Genomic DNA, 13,377 nt, shown 5'->3' with positions numbered 1-13,377 from the left:
TGGCCTGGGGCAGGGAGGGAGGTTGTCAGAAATGGGGTTGGCTAGCCCCCTAGAGGCCTAGTGTGGCTTCCATCGGCCTCTTGGATTTTTTCTCTTCAGTTGTGTAGATGTGTCTGTCTTTTTAAAAATTTTAATTATGTATTTATTATTTTAATTTGATGTAAACCGCCCAGAGTCCCCCATTGCAGGGAGATGGGTGGGGATAAGTCTATGTATAAATAAATAAAATTTTAAAAAGTGAAATGAGATGGAGCAGTTGGCCTGCTCCTGCAAGCAGTATCATTCTGCAGGTATCAGTCAGGCCACTGAAGGCTTTGTCTTGAATTTTGCAACAAACATCAGACACATGCTAGGTTGCTCTAAGGTTGCTGGGATATTGTTCAAAAAAGAGAGGGGCCAGTAAACTCTAGGCAACCAGTTTACTGTGTCATCTGAGGCACATTCACTGTTGAAGAGCTTTGCTCATGGATATACTAAGCTATGCTTAGCATGTCCTATGATCAGGGTGATTACCAAGCAGTTATACAATGGTAATAATGTTCATCTTTGTCTTGACTGGCTTTGCCTGATTAAAGAAAAATTCAAAATTCAAGTACTGACAATCTTTATTCAGTCAAGTAAAATGTTACATGGTTGCTTTGAGCTCTTTAGAACTTTTCATCTGGCTAGAGATTGAGCAAAGGAAGGAGGAAAAGGAGAGCAGCTAACTTATACTGACATTATAGGGTCAGACTTTAGTCATACTTGTAATCTTAAAGAAAGGCAGAAGGTTGAACCCAGGCTGAACCCAATGAGAAATTATGTAGGCTTGACATGGTATCTAGAGCTGTGGTAAATTCCATAACTGGAGTAAGGAGTAAATATTTCTATCTCTAAAGAAAGGAATAACAACTAGCTAGTGGTAGTGCTTTGAAATGAGCCACATAGGACTATTTCATACATAACTAGCAGCAAAGATGGTATTTTCAGTAAATTCAGAAGGAAAATGATTTGTAAGTAAATGTAGTTACTTGGTATTTCCCACATCAGTTTTACTTGCCCTGCCCACACAATCAGCTTCCATCGAATATTATAGAGAGTAATGTGGGAAAATACATATTGCATTTGTTCCCATGTCTGTACTGGTAAAATTTTAATCAAGTTACTTTTTAAAAAACTTTATTTTTCAAACTAGGACTTGAATACCACATGTATCCAAAATTTGTATTAGAGTGAAAGCATTAAACGCACATACAATAAAATTTAAAATGTTCAAAAGCTTGACATCATTCAAAGATACTTTTCTGCCCTTACCAAATTGAGCAGTTAAGTTGGCCTAAGTTGACAATTTCAACTCCCAAAGGATACTTATTTGAAAGTTACTTTTGGTATTTTCAAAGGACTGCTTATAAGACTGGATTAAATTAAATGTTGTGGTCAAATCACTTTTGGAAAAATACAGCGTATACATACTCCTCCACCCTCATATCTCATAATAAATTCATTCTATAGTACTACTCAATAATTAGCACAACATTCCAATTTTATAAATCTATTTCTAATTTTGTTAAAGATATCTATAATACATTTAAAAAGAAACTCATTTAATAAAAACATTTTTAAAAGGGTGAAAAGTATTACCCTACTATTCCAAGTTAATTCAAAATCCTGTGAACTTTTTACATCATTACTGTGCTACATCACCACTTTTCATTTCAAATACTACAAACAATCAGAAACCTAGTCAACATTGCCATCTTGACTCATTGATCTTTAGACTTGGGCCATTTTGAATGTGAATGCTATAGCAGTTACTTATTCCACCCAATAACTTCATACATCAGTGCCCTCAGCTGCCTGGCTTCATAGGTAACGGTGTTCTTCCCACTGTGCATCTTCTCTTCCTCAAGAGGTTGTTCTATTACTGCTGGGATATTTCGTCCATACACTTCACAGTGCTCAAGAAACTGGATGCATTCTTGAATGACACTGTCACGTACCATGATCACATGCTTACACATATTTTCTAACAGCGACAAGAAGCATCTTTTGGCATAATACCAAGTATCTGTGCCCAGCTTTTTGTTATAAGGTTCTAAACTCTTAATCACTCTGGAAATGCCAAAGTCAAAGTTTCCTTTGGCACAGTAGAGTGTCCCAATAACTAGATTGACAATACAGAGATGATAGATCTTTTTATCAGGTTCATGGTAAGAAAGCTGTTCTTCTTCTTTTTCAATCTTTCTCATCAGCTCCTCTGCTTCTTCATTTTGACTAGTCATAATATAAGAAACGCATAGGTTAGCCAAAACAATGGCACTAACTTGAAGGATGTTATCATAGTGTTTTTTTACAATGGGCTCATAAAAACCAATTGCCTCTTTGTATTTGTTTTCTTGCATGAATAGTACATGAGCCACATTAAGTTTCCACACTTCATGATCCTTGCAGAAGTCTACTGACTTATGGAACATTTTCTCCAGCATGGGATAGTTCTCCATGTCCCAGTAAATCTTGGCCTGGGCCATAAAGACAGGAACATATCTTTCCAGTGTCTCATCATACTCATTCACAGCTTTCCTTAGAGCCTCATCATCTCGATTTTTCCTAGACTCCTGCACTTCCTTGGTCAGCTTTCTCAGCTGCTCTGTTAGGGCCCCTGCCAGTTCATCAAGCTTATGAAATGCCTCATCAGGGGCAGTTTGGCAGGTGATCATTGCATCTAAGTAGTTGTATAAATAAGGTGTGAGAAGTTTATAGGTCAAATGAGCATTCTCAGCCAGCACATCTGCAGCAAGGTCATAGTATTGATACTTGCAGTACAGAAGCAGCAAATTCCCAAATGTCTCTGGTGGGCAAGGGTTCTGCTGCAGAAGGAACTGAAGTTTCTCAAAGCCTTCTGTGGGTCTCCTGTCCATGTTCATTAGAGCCTGGTTGTGCAAAGTGACTGGGTCCAGCTCCTCCTCAGCCCTAGGGGGCATATCTGTAAGGGCCTCCTGAGCTGCCTGCAGGTTGCACAGCTGGTATTCAATGGCAGCTTTCAGATTGAAGGCCTCCACCAGGGCTGTCCGATGCAGGAGCAACGTATTGCCCACGCTGCGGACATCCAGGCCTTCAGTATTCGTCCCCACACTCAGCTCTGGGTGCTGCTGCATGCCACGCTCAATGATGTCCGCAATATGCTTCAGAGCAGGGGCATACTGCTTGGCAGCATAGCAGCACAAGGCCATGTTGTAGGACAGCTCTGGGCAGTAGCCCAGCACTTGCATGGCAGAGGCAAACTTGCTGCAGGCTTCCTCGTGCTGCCCTTCGCGGTAGAGCAGGCAGCCCATGTTCACCTCCGCATCAGGCAGCTCGGAGGGGTCCTCGGGGGCGCTGGCGCTGCCTTCGGTGGCGGCTGCCAGCTGCAGCTCCACCAGGGCCTTGGCGCTGGACAGGTCGCCCTGGGAGTAGTGGGCCGCCGCCTGCAGGCGCAGCGCTCGGCTCTGGAAGGCCGCGACGTCGAGCAGCGGGACGGTGACGCGCAGGGCCTCGCCGTAGAGCCCGGCCTTGTACAGCGCCTGCGCATGATAGAGCCGGTACTCGTGGAGCTCGGGGTGCAGCACCCCCAACTGCTCGTAGCACTCGGCCGCCGCCGCGAAATCCTGCAGTTGGTAGTAGCAGTAGCCGAGCAGCGAGAGGCCGGCCCGCGACCGGCAGCTCCTCTGCAACTCGCTGCTTAAGATACCCACCGCCTCCGCGAACCGCCCGGCCCGGATCAGCCCGTAAATAGCCGCCGTGAATTCCCCGTCGGCGATAGAGGCCACTCCGGTGGCCATCCTGCCCAAGCATCCGGCTGCAGGCAACCAACGTTGCCTAGGCAACGCCCCGACCCCGGAGGCGGAAGGCGTCCGCCCAGCGGTGCGCCAGTCTCTAGGCAACGGAGAGCCTGCGACGCGCAACTGCCCGAAATTGCAAACGCGGCGGTTGTGATCGCCTAGGGGAAATGAGCTCTTCCGTATTTGGTTTCTCATTGCATCGCCACGAACTTGAAAAGCATTGGGAAAGAGATGCGTCCCCCAGAGGATTGACCGTATGGACCACAGAGCCCCACAGGCCGCGCGGCCATCTTCCTTGTCGCCAAGGATTGTGGGGGATGTAGTTCTCTTCTGGAAGTGGCTCGGGAGCCACGCTGGTGCCGCGCGTTCCATGCCAGGGGCGTGGCAGAGCGCCTAGAATGGCAAAGGCAAGGGACTGCAAGCTTAGCGGAGTTGCGTTGCCCTTCCCTTCTCCGAGGCGGGAGCCAAATTCGCCATGCCCGTTAAGAAATCTCAAAGGGGAGCCGACTGCAAAGGGAGCCAAGCGCCGGTGCTTTTAATTGCTGGGTGGAACAAAGGATTTTGGCGCTGGCGAAGTTGATGCCGCAGATAGTTCCTTCGCCCGTCGGATGCTGTTTCTACACCATGCAATTACTGTGCCGCCTCCTCCTTTAAAGGGAGTATTTGTGCGCAATAAATAAATGAATCTTAATTTATTGTATAAATTAAGGTTTATAATCTTAAATTATAATTACAAATGTACAGTAAATAAATAAATCTTAATTTGATTTCTTACAACTTTCAAATTTCTCTGAAAAGTGAGAAGGGTCAAAGAGTCTATTGGGTGTAATTTCAAGGGGCCAGCGGAGAAAAAGCGGCCTATGGTCAACCCTGTTAAAATCTGCCTAGAGCAGGGTTTCTCAACTTTGGCAGCTTTAAGATGCGTGGACTTCAACTCCCAGGATTCCGCTGGTCTGGAGTACGATACGGTGCGGTGTTGCCCTCTTGTTTGGGCTGAGGCCAGATTTTTACAAATCTGTACCAAGAACTTCACATTTTAGACTAGGGGTGCTTGTTCGCTGCTCATAGCATCTTTCAAGTCAGGCCTTAAAAGCTGTTATGTACTCTATTTCAATTGCTGAAATACACGTAAACTAATACATAAGGCAATTTGATTTCCCATTTTAACGTTTTACAATGGTAGAAAGTTGCATATCCATAGCCTGCCTCTGGTCATCCTGGAATGCTTTCAGATAGGAATTTTATTGCTTTCTCCCTGTTATAAAAGGTATCATCCTACCTTTTCCCACGACTGCTTCTACCTTCTTTCTTTATTGCAAAATAATCCAATAAGAAGAAAAAGATGGAACAGCTGCACCATATATATTATATATGGGGCTGGGAACCTGAATACTTCCAAGTGAGGCTAAGCAAACACTATATCATATGCATGGACTTTTATGAGGATGATAATCCTCTCCCATAGTTTCCTATCCCTTTTTCCATCTACTGAAAATCTGTTAAGGACAAAAATGTAGAATTAGATACACAGTGCCTTTTAATTGGTAGTGCTGATATCTCTCTATCCTTTGTTAGTTTCTGTTTGTTTGGCTTTCAGCTGAAGAGATAAAGCACTTAACTATTTCCAAAAAAAGACAAAATTAGTGCTTCTTCATCACTTTTGTAGATGCACACAGGTAAAATGCAGACAGTTGCTCAATCAAGTGCCCCCCCCACAGGTGTGTTGGACTAAAGAGGATGATGCTTGATGGAAATTGAAGGCCTGTCTTGCAAAGATAGCCTTGCAGATAACTGAATAAAGCAGGAGAAGCTGTGGTTGCTCTTGCAGACTGTTCTTTAGCCCTTCTTTGAGGATCTGCAAGATTGATACAGATGGTCTTGCCAACTTACATGGCTGGCGGTTGCTGAATGTCAAGGAATAGATCAAATAGATCTAAAATTAATTTGAGTTCTGAGAAAGGGGTTGGTAAAAAACACTTACTAAAATTGTAGTAAACCAAATGGGTACAGTAGCTAGAAGATTCCAATCTCCAAAATACATTTTCAGGAGTCTATTTTGTAGGATTCTCATATTAAGCCTGGAGAAAGGAATGACTATGGAAGCTGCCTTAGGGCTTAATAGTTTCTAAGTGTCTGCAGTGGAATAACAAGGACAGTGGAATAGCAACTAGACTGCAATGCAGACAACAATGGTAGCTGTATTGGTTGCATGTTAGCTTCAACACTTGAACCTGATATTCTGATAAACTGGACTTATTCGGAAAGTTGAAGATAGCATCCTCCAAGAATGAAGAATGAAAAATACAGAATGAATATTCTGGAATAACTGCTGCCTGAATTGAGCTGTGAGAAACCGTATCGTGCACACATAATTTTTGTCATAACTACGATAAGATGGAAGCCTCTATGCCTTTTTGGAATTGTACATATTAAGAGTACAAATTCTAGCTGATGGATTGCTCCTCCCTGGCCCTTGCTGTCAAATGGTAGAGTTCTGTTATGGGTACAAGCCTTCTGGGTAAGACCAAAAGTATGCAGCTAAGTAGGTAAGTAAAGAGAATGGCGTTGGACGAAAACAGAAGAACTGTAGCCTGTAGACTGTTTCATTGTAGGCAACTGCTATTTAGATAGTCAAAGATAATTATCATGGTCCCAGTGAATCTGTGGATTGTGAGTCAATAACCAGTCAATTTCCAAGACTTTTGGAAAATGTAATGAGGAGTTTAAAATTGCAGAGATTCCTGGTGATTGCCAGTAATGAATTGTAGGGATTTGATGCTCTCTGTAATGGGTCCTCAGCATAAGAAGTGGCAATCAGTAGCCTGAAGCCTAATAGAAGAGTGGATAGGCTGAGAGGGCAGATAATATTTGCATGTGATGGAGGATTCAATGAAACTGCCTGTGATGCTAGAATCTACTGAGGCCTGCAACTGTATTTCAGGGCCAGTCTGACTCTGTAGGATACCAGGAATAACTAAATGTCAGTGTCTGGCCTGTGAACCACTGATTGCTGGGAGGACTGCAAGGCTCAGTACTGAACGGAGGGTGCTTAGTGTCAAAGGCACAGTCAGATCCAAACTTCGGAGATGTTCTTATCTTACTGTATGATGGTAAAGTCACTTCCTATTGGTGTTGTGTATGCTGGGGTGCAATAGGAGACAGTTCCATTCTTCAGAACAAGAAGAATAGCACTTAGAATGATACATTTGGAAATTCTGTCCCAGTACAGCATGACATAAAGCCCATTCTCAAGAAGGAGAACAAAATCACTCACGGAGTCTTGATAGTGGTGGTCTTGGAATGGAATGAGTACCAAATAGAAAAGTAGAAATCTGATCAACCTCGGGAACCTTCAGACAAGGAAGAGTGGGTTCAGATTTAAGGTTATCTCTAAGGACAGTCCTCTGTTCCTCTGAAGAACAATATGCAGTGGCATCTTCCCTTTTGTATTCAAGTGTATAATTAAAAATCCTCAAATAATTCAACTCCCTCTTATAATTGACATAGATCTTTTTTGTTCTGATTTAAAGGAAAAACATGCTAATTCAGTTTTCAGACTGGGTAGGATATGGAAAGAGAACCCAGTCTTCTGCTATTCATTTATATTGCATCATATTCAAGCAGTCCAATTTCTTTTGTTCTATTTGCACAAACTAGTGTTATAAAGTTGGACTATAGTTGCTTTCTTTAAAATTTGAACTATGAGACTCAATGAATGATCTTGAATCAAACACCACCTCTCTTGTTTTGCAGGTTTTTTGGAAAGGACAAACATATCATAGCTTTAATATATTCTGCCTTGATCTCTTTTGAAGATGGACAGGATACAAATTGATTGATAAAATAATGGTGAATTGTTATATTAATGAAATCTTAGAAACTTCCACAGAAATTATTATATACAAATATTTATTTATGCTGTCAAAAATAGAACTTTCTAAACATTAGTGCCCACATCTAATGTAAAACACAGTACATTTCCCTGTTTGGTGTTTTCCAGATGTGGCCTAGAATTCCCATAGACTTCATAGTAAATTTCATGTGCATCATTCAAATATCCTAGTATTTATTTGCTGCCAACAATTTATGGCTTCCCTTGGGAATACACTCTTCAGTGCAAGTTGGGGTTCAGATTTCCGGGATGTTTTTAGCTTTCTCATGCAATTTTCCTGCCTACCACAGCAGTTTTACAGGGATCCAAAGAATGGCAATTTCTATTCGGAAGCCCCCCTTTTGTTAGAATCACTTTCACAAAGCACTCTGTTTAGGAAGAAAATACAAAATATCTACAGAATGTTTTGGGGTAGGGAATGCTTGGAGCTGTCTATCTGGAAGCATTCCCCAGAACTAAAATTAAGGAATAGGAGATTCTTTACTTCTATGACATTAAAAGGAATGTTGAGCTTTTAAAAGTAGATTCTGCAAGAACCACTGGACAATTTACCATCACCTCCATATCCAGCAAGAACTTGTCACAGCCCAGTTAATTTGTTTAAATGTTTGAACGGAAGGAGATGCTTCTCTCTGCCTAAATGTGTTAAAAGCCAGGTGAGGTTGTGCTGGAGTTGGGGGAAGGGAATGGAGATGCTGAAGAGCGTTGGAACCACAACATTAGTCAGCAAGTTTTTGAATTTTGACCCACAATAGAAAAGATACCACAAGACACGGGAAATAGATGGAGGCAATTACAAATAGGTCTGTGATGGATGGTTGACATTGTTAGGGCCTCAAGTGTATGTCAGCTTGCAATGGTTTTGCATTCCCCTCACTGCCACTGCTGTTGCCATGGGCAACGATGTGTTGAAGCCAATAAAAAGGAAACAAGGGAATGCTCAACCTTGGAGGAAGCTGGAGGTTACGTGCTATAAATTATGTCACACTTCGCAGTGCATCGTATCAAAATTCAGGAAAGCTTTATGGAGCTGCCAGCAACACCCAGTCAATCATGGTGTCTGTCTTTTGCCATAAAGCACATATTACATAAATAAGTCTCAGACAAATTCAAAGTATATGCCATCCCACCTTTTTATTTATTACTGGGGAAAGAGAGAGAAAAGTAGTGGAGGAATAACAGAAACAAGTTAAAAGAGTACAAGTATTTGTTTAGACAATAACATAAATCTTCCCTTTCCTTACGTGTCCTATTACCTTTGGAAAAAGAATTAAGAAGTTCAATTGTCTTGTATTTTGTTAAAGTAACATTTTTCATCTAAAATATTCATATTGATATTGGGGTAACATCGTCACTGTAACTGATTGAAAATGTCACAAAATGGAGATGCTTTCAAGTTCTCCAGAAGCTTCATCAAAATACATAGTACTAAAACCAGAGTTGGGAGAAATATTTTAAAAATGGATCAGGTATGGTTATGGGAACTACAGATGTCATTAATTTATCATCAGGTGTTGTAGAGATCAGATTATACTTAGGATCCAGATAGTTTGTCATGTTCCTAGAAATACAAAATGCTACTACAATTTCAAAATGGGTGATGTAATAGATAATCTGCTTTCTGAATCTTGTACTTAGATATTTATGTAGGAGATGGCAGATATCCAGAGTACCTGCTAGAGAATCAGAATTCAGAATTCATTCCCTATGAAGTTTTTCCTATTTGATTATATTCTATTTAAAGTGTTTTTCAACACTGGACAACAAGAGGATCTTGCATTTATCTGAGTCAGGCAGTTCTATGACTCAGACATTTTAAATTTAAGAAGTATGTATAATACTGTTCAGCATGCATTTGCAGCAAAGTGCCAAGATTACTAACATTCCTAGTCTTATAAAAGCCACTTTTTCATGATTATACAACTCTGCTTAACTGAGAAATAATAAATTTATATTAGATGTATATTATATTTTAGAGGCAAGTCATCCCATCTGCTCTGTTTCTGCAAAAATAATTCCTTCCATTGGGTATATATAATTCAGTCCACATCTGGGCTAGGCCAGTATCACGTATATTTGTTAGTACGCTCCTTTAATGTCCTGCATCATTTTATAGTTTCTTTAAAAATGAGAATCTATATTTCTTTATGCAGTTTCATATATGTATGTATATATGTATGTATGGAGTTTCCTGATAGGGTTTGGGAGAGACATACATTTTCCAAATACTTTTTTTGTATGCAAATTGAACCAAGAAATATTTGAAAACAGATGCTAACAGTTTCTTCACATTGCAAGTCCTTTTGCATCATGACAGATTCTATTTTGGTGAATAATTTCATTTTATTCAAAAAAGTAATCTGTGACAGGTTTCACCCTCTAGCTTCTATTCTCAATGCTGCACCTATACACTGTAGCTCAATAGGTCTGCACTGTACTTTGTATGAGATGAGGAAAGTATTTCCCTTAGCCACTGTCGTGAGATATAACTCCCATAAAGCAGCCATCAGATCTTTTGCTTGTACTTTTCCTTAGCATCTAATGAACTTCCAGGAGCTATGAAATGAGGTATGAATGGAGGGAAGGGGGAGAAGAGAACACTGGTATAATTAAACCGTTAGCAGCTTGCTTGTGGTTTGGATAAAATATAGATAGATATAGAGATATAGATTACCCTACTCTACCTATATTATAGGTTTTCCAAGAAAGGAAATGAAAAAGGATATCTTTCCAGAACAATTTCCTTCCTGTCCAGCTATGTAATGTTCAAGGTTGGAAGTCCTAAACCAAAATGAAATAGAATGTTAAGTCAAATGTTTTTCTATCCAGCTCTCAGGGACATCCGCTTCTTTTTACTACACTTGAGAAAAGTTGGAGAGGATTGTAGTACACAATTAGAGTGCTAGGCAACTTGGTGTCCTTTAGGTGGTTTGGACCACAACTCGATCAGCAAGACCATGGTTGCAGAAGGTGTTGGGTTTCCCATCCCATAGCAGGGCTTGGCAGAGGCAGAGGCATGGCTACACTAACAGAACCCAGCTTATCTCCACTGCTGAAATCTCCAGGGTAAACAATCATTCCAATAGTGTCCTTGAACACTTCCCCTGAGATAATGGTTATGTTGGGCTGCTCATTTCTGGGAAACAATAAAACGTTACCGTTGCAGTTGAGGCAAGCCTTCCCTTCCCACTCACGCTCCTTAATAATAGGAAGCCTCCGAAAGATGCACAGCCTCAGTTGCAGGTGGCCTTCAGGACCTGCTGGATATGGGGTGGGAAGCCTTTCAGATACAGGGAAGTGATAAAAGGATCCCTTAGAGCTCCCCAGCTTTCACTATTTGGGCTATCAAGCTCCTAGGAGGACCACCAACACCAAACCAAGTGTTTCAGTTGCATAGCAAAGGAGGAGAGGAGGGCTGGGGAGTCTTTTCTGTCCTTCTGAAATATCTCTGTAAATGCAGGAGAGAGCTTTTTCCATCCCCACCATAATGACTCTTTGCTGTTAAAGAATTAGATTAATTCTGATTCTCCATTGTGCTTTTATTCATTATTGACTATTTCAGCGGCTCTCATAAATTGACTTAACCCCAACACTTCGCCGGCTTTCTGATAGCATTAGATATTTTTTTACCTTTTTTCCTCTAGAGGTCTAGCCTGTTGTGCCATCCAAATTCTGTATGTTCTGAAGGGGAAAAGGCTCAGTAGTCTTGTTTTCAATTTACAAACTCCCTCTTCTGTCGGGATTCTTCTCAATATTGAGAGATCACATCCTCCTTACTTTTAAATGATCCTTGGCAGGGGCTCCATAGGGTAACAGAAATTATAGCCAGCCATCTTCCCATAGGCCCTGTGTTCCTGTCGCTTTGGGAAGTCCCAGTAACCCAGAGTAATCTAGACTACAGAGTAATCTAAGACACAGGCTGTCACGTTAGGCATGCAAGTTGTTTGAATTTAGGTGTTCTCAGCTCACGAAACTGTTCAACAAGTGTTGACTGGGTTGTGGTTGGACATGTGTAAAATATCCTTCCTGTGGTAAGCACAATTTATCTACAGACTACACTAGTAATGCAAATGGAACATAGATGTAATTCCACACCTCATTAGGGAACAGAAATCCAGTAACTTGCCATGCCAGCGGTGAAATAAATTTGATGTTTCACTAACAGAAGTGAGTTCATTTCAACTGTAGACATCTCCGTGGATATATCTGTATCAAATATAAGTCAAGGATTGCCAACATGCAAAATATATATATATATACATATACATACATACATACATATATATATACACACACACACACACACACACACATATAGTATCTGAGCACATGCAATGCTGACTTGATTTCTGTTAGCTAAGACAGATTAACATATGTAAGAAAATAGCTAGAAAAAGCAGAGGTAGTCATTACTCTTTTCATATTATCATCTAGTGTCACACCAATCTTAAAAATAATAATTTTTTGAAAACGTACTAGAAAGCTACGTTCATATCCTATAGTGCAAGTTCTCTACCCAAGGCAATTTATTTTTATTATGCAATTTTCTTGATATATCACTGATTCTTTTCTTAGAAGTGCAAAGCAGCTTTAAAAATGAAGGTATTACAGAATTCTAAAAGAATCAAAACTACCATGCAAAATTTTACCTTTATATAAGCTTCTGCCTGCAGAGCAATTCAAATTGGATTGCTAATATGAAATCAAGGAAGCCAGAGCAGGTTGGTGTTTTTAAATGTAATAAAGTTCATTTTCCCTCCGTTAAGTACTGTAGAGCAAAGGTAAGCAATTCTAAAAGACCTGTTTAATCCTATGAGGCTTTGTTGTTAAAAAAAAAAAATTCTTCAGAATATAAAGCAGGCTTCTCAGAATAAACCAAATAGAAAAAAAAGGGTAAAAAGACAAATTTTATGAGCGCAGATATAATCATTCATACTAATAAAAGCTGGAAAGATGCAATCCCAAAGTAATATTACAAAAATTCTCCCTTTTTTCAGAGTCTCTTGAAGATGCGTATTTTTTTTAATCAGCCATAGCTCCCTTTTACTAATTTTACTAAACCATGAGTTCCAGTTATATAAATCCTTTGTGACTATATTTGTCACTTTTCTTAACAGTCGCTGAAAGAAGCTGACAGGGTTCAGACTCAGCCAAGCTTTCCAGGTTACTGCAGGAACCCAATAGTATCCCTGTAGATTCGCCCCCTCAATCCAAGTATTAGCCTCTAGGAAAAGCTAAGGCCTGGCCGGTGAAGAGTGTTTTCAGTGAGATTAAGTATGTTCTTGGCTGCGTTATATTATTAATTAAAAATTATGAGGCTAAATTTTAAGCATCCTTTTGAGTCTCTTGTCCTAACAGCAGGAAACACATGCAGACTTATTTTATGCTCTCCGGAGACATGGCTAAGTTGGATGTTGTCTGGGAAAGCAATCTTTTCTGGTGCAATTCCTCCCACTTCTTTCTGTTGGCCACCACCGAGTCCAGCATAGGCTTCAGTTTTCCATTCACTTTCACTAGCGCCTGAGAGAAAGCAGAAAAGAAGCAATCATAAATTATTAGTTAGGATACCGATTCCAGTTCTGATCAAATGGAATATCTGCTCAGTTTGGTTTGCTCACAAACTCCACGGGAGAGATTCTCTTCTAGAGCACTTAATGAAGAGTCTTACTTTACTATTGCACACTATAT

General features: G+C 40.6%; 2 protein-coding genes across 2 annotated transcripts in view; both read right to left on the bottom strand.

Moving 5' to 3' along the window:
- Positions 1-1,141: 1,141 nt before the first annotated feature.
- IFT70B (intraflagellar transport 70B) lies at positions 1,142-4,089 on the bottom strand. The gene has a single exon (XM_088135768.1). It carries the CDS (start codon positions 3,990-3,992, stop codon positions 1,791-1,793), a length of 2,202 nt encoding a protein of 733 aa, XP_087991894.1. The 5' UTR covers positions 3,993-4,089; the 3' UTR covers positions 1,142-1,790.
- An 8,864-nt stretch (positions 4,090-12,953) lies between these two features.
- PDE11A (phosphodiesterase 11A) overlaps positions 12,954-13,377 on the bottom strand; it is a 174,766-nt gene continuing 174,342 nt past the window's right edge. Inside the window, exon 20 of the mRNA XM_088135821.1 lies at positions 12,954-13,209. Within this exon, the coding sequence (XP_087991947.1) occupies positions 13,066-13,209 (144 nt within the window). The 3' untranslated portion in view covers positions 12,954-13,065. The remainder of the gene's footprint in view (positions 13,210-13,377) is intronic.

Source organism: Python bivittatus, unplaced genomic scaffold (genome assembly GCF_059951505.1).
Source record: "Python bivittatus isolate LINGU-HERP-01145 unplaced genomic scaffold, Pbiv_v1 ctg000200_np1212, whole genome shotgun sequence".
Taxonomy (NCBI): Eukaryota; Metazoa; Chordata; class Lepidosauria; order Squamata; family Pythonidae; genus Python; species Python bivittatus.
The sequence above is the reverse complement of the archived record's forward strand: the minus strand, read 5'-3'. Positions and strand labels throughout refer to the sequence as shown.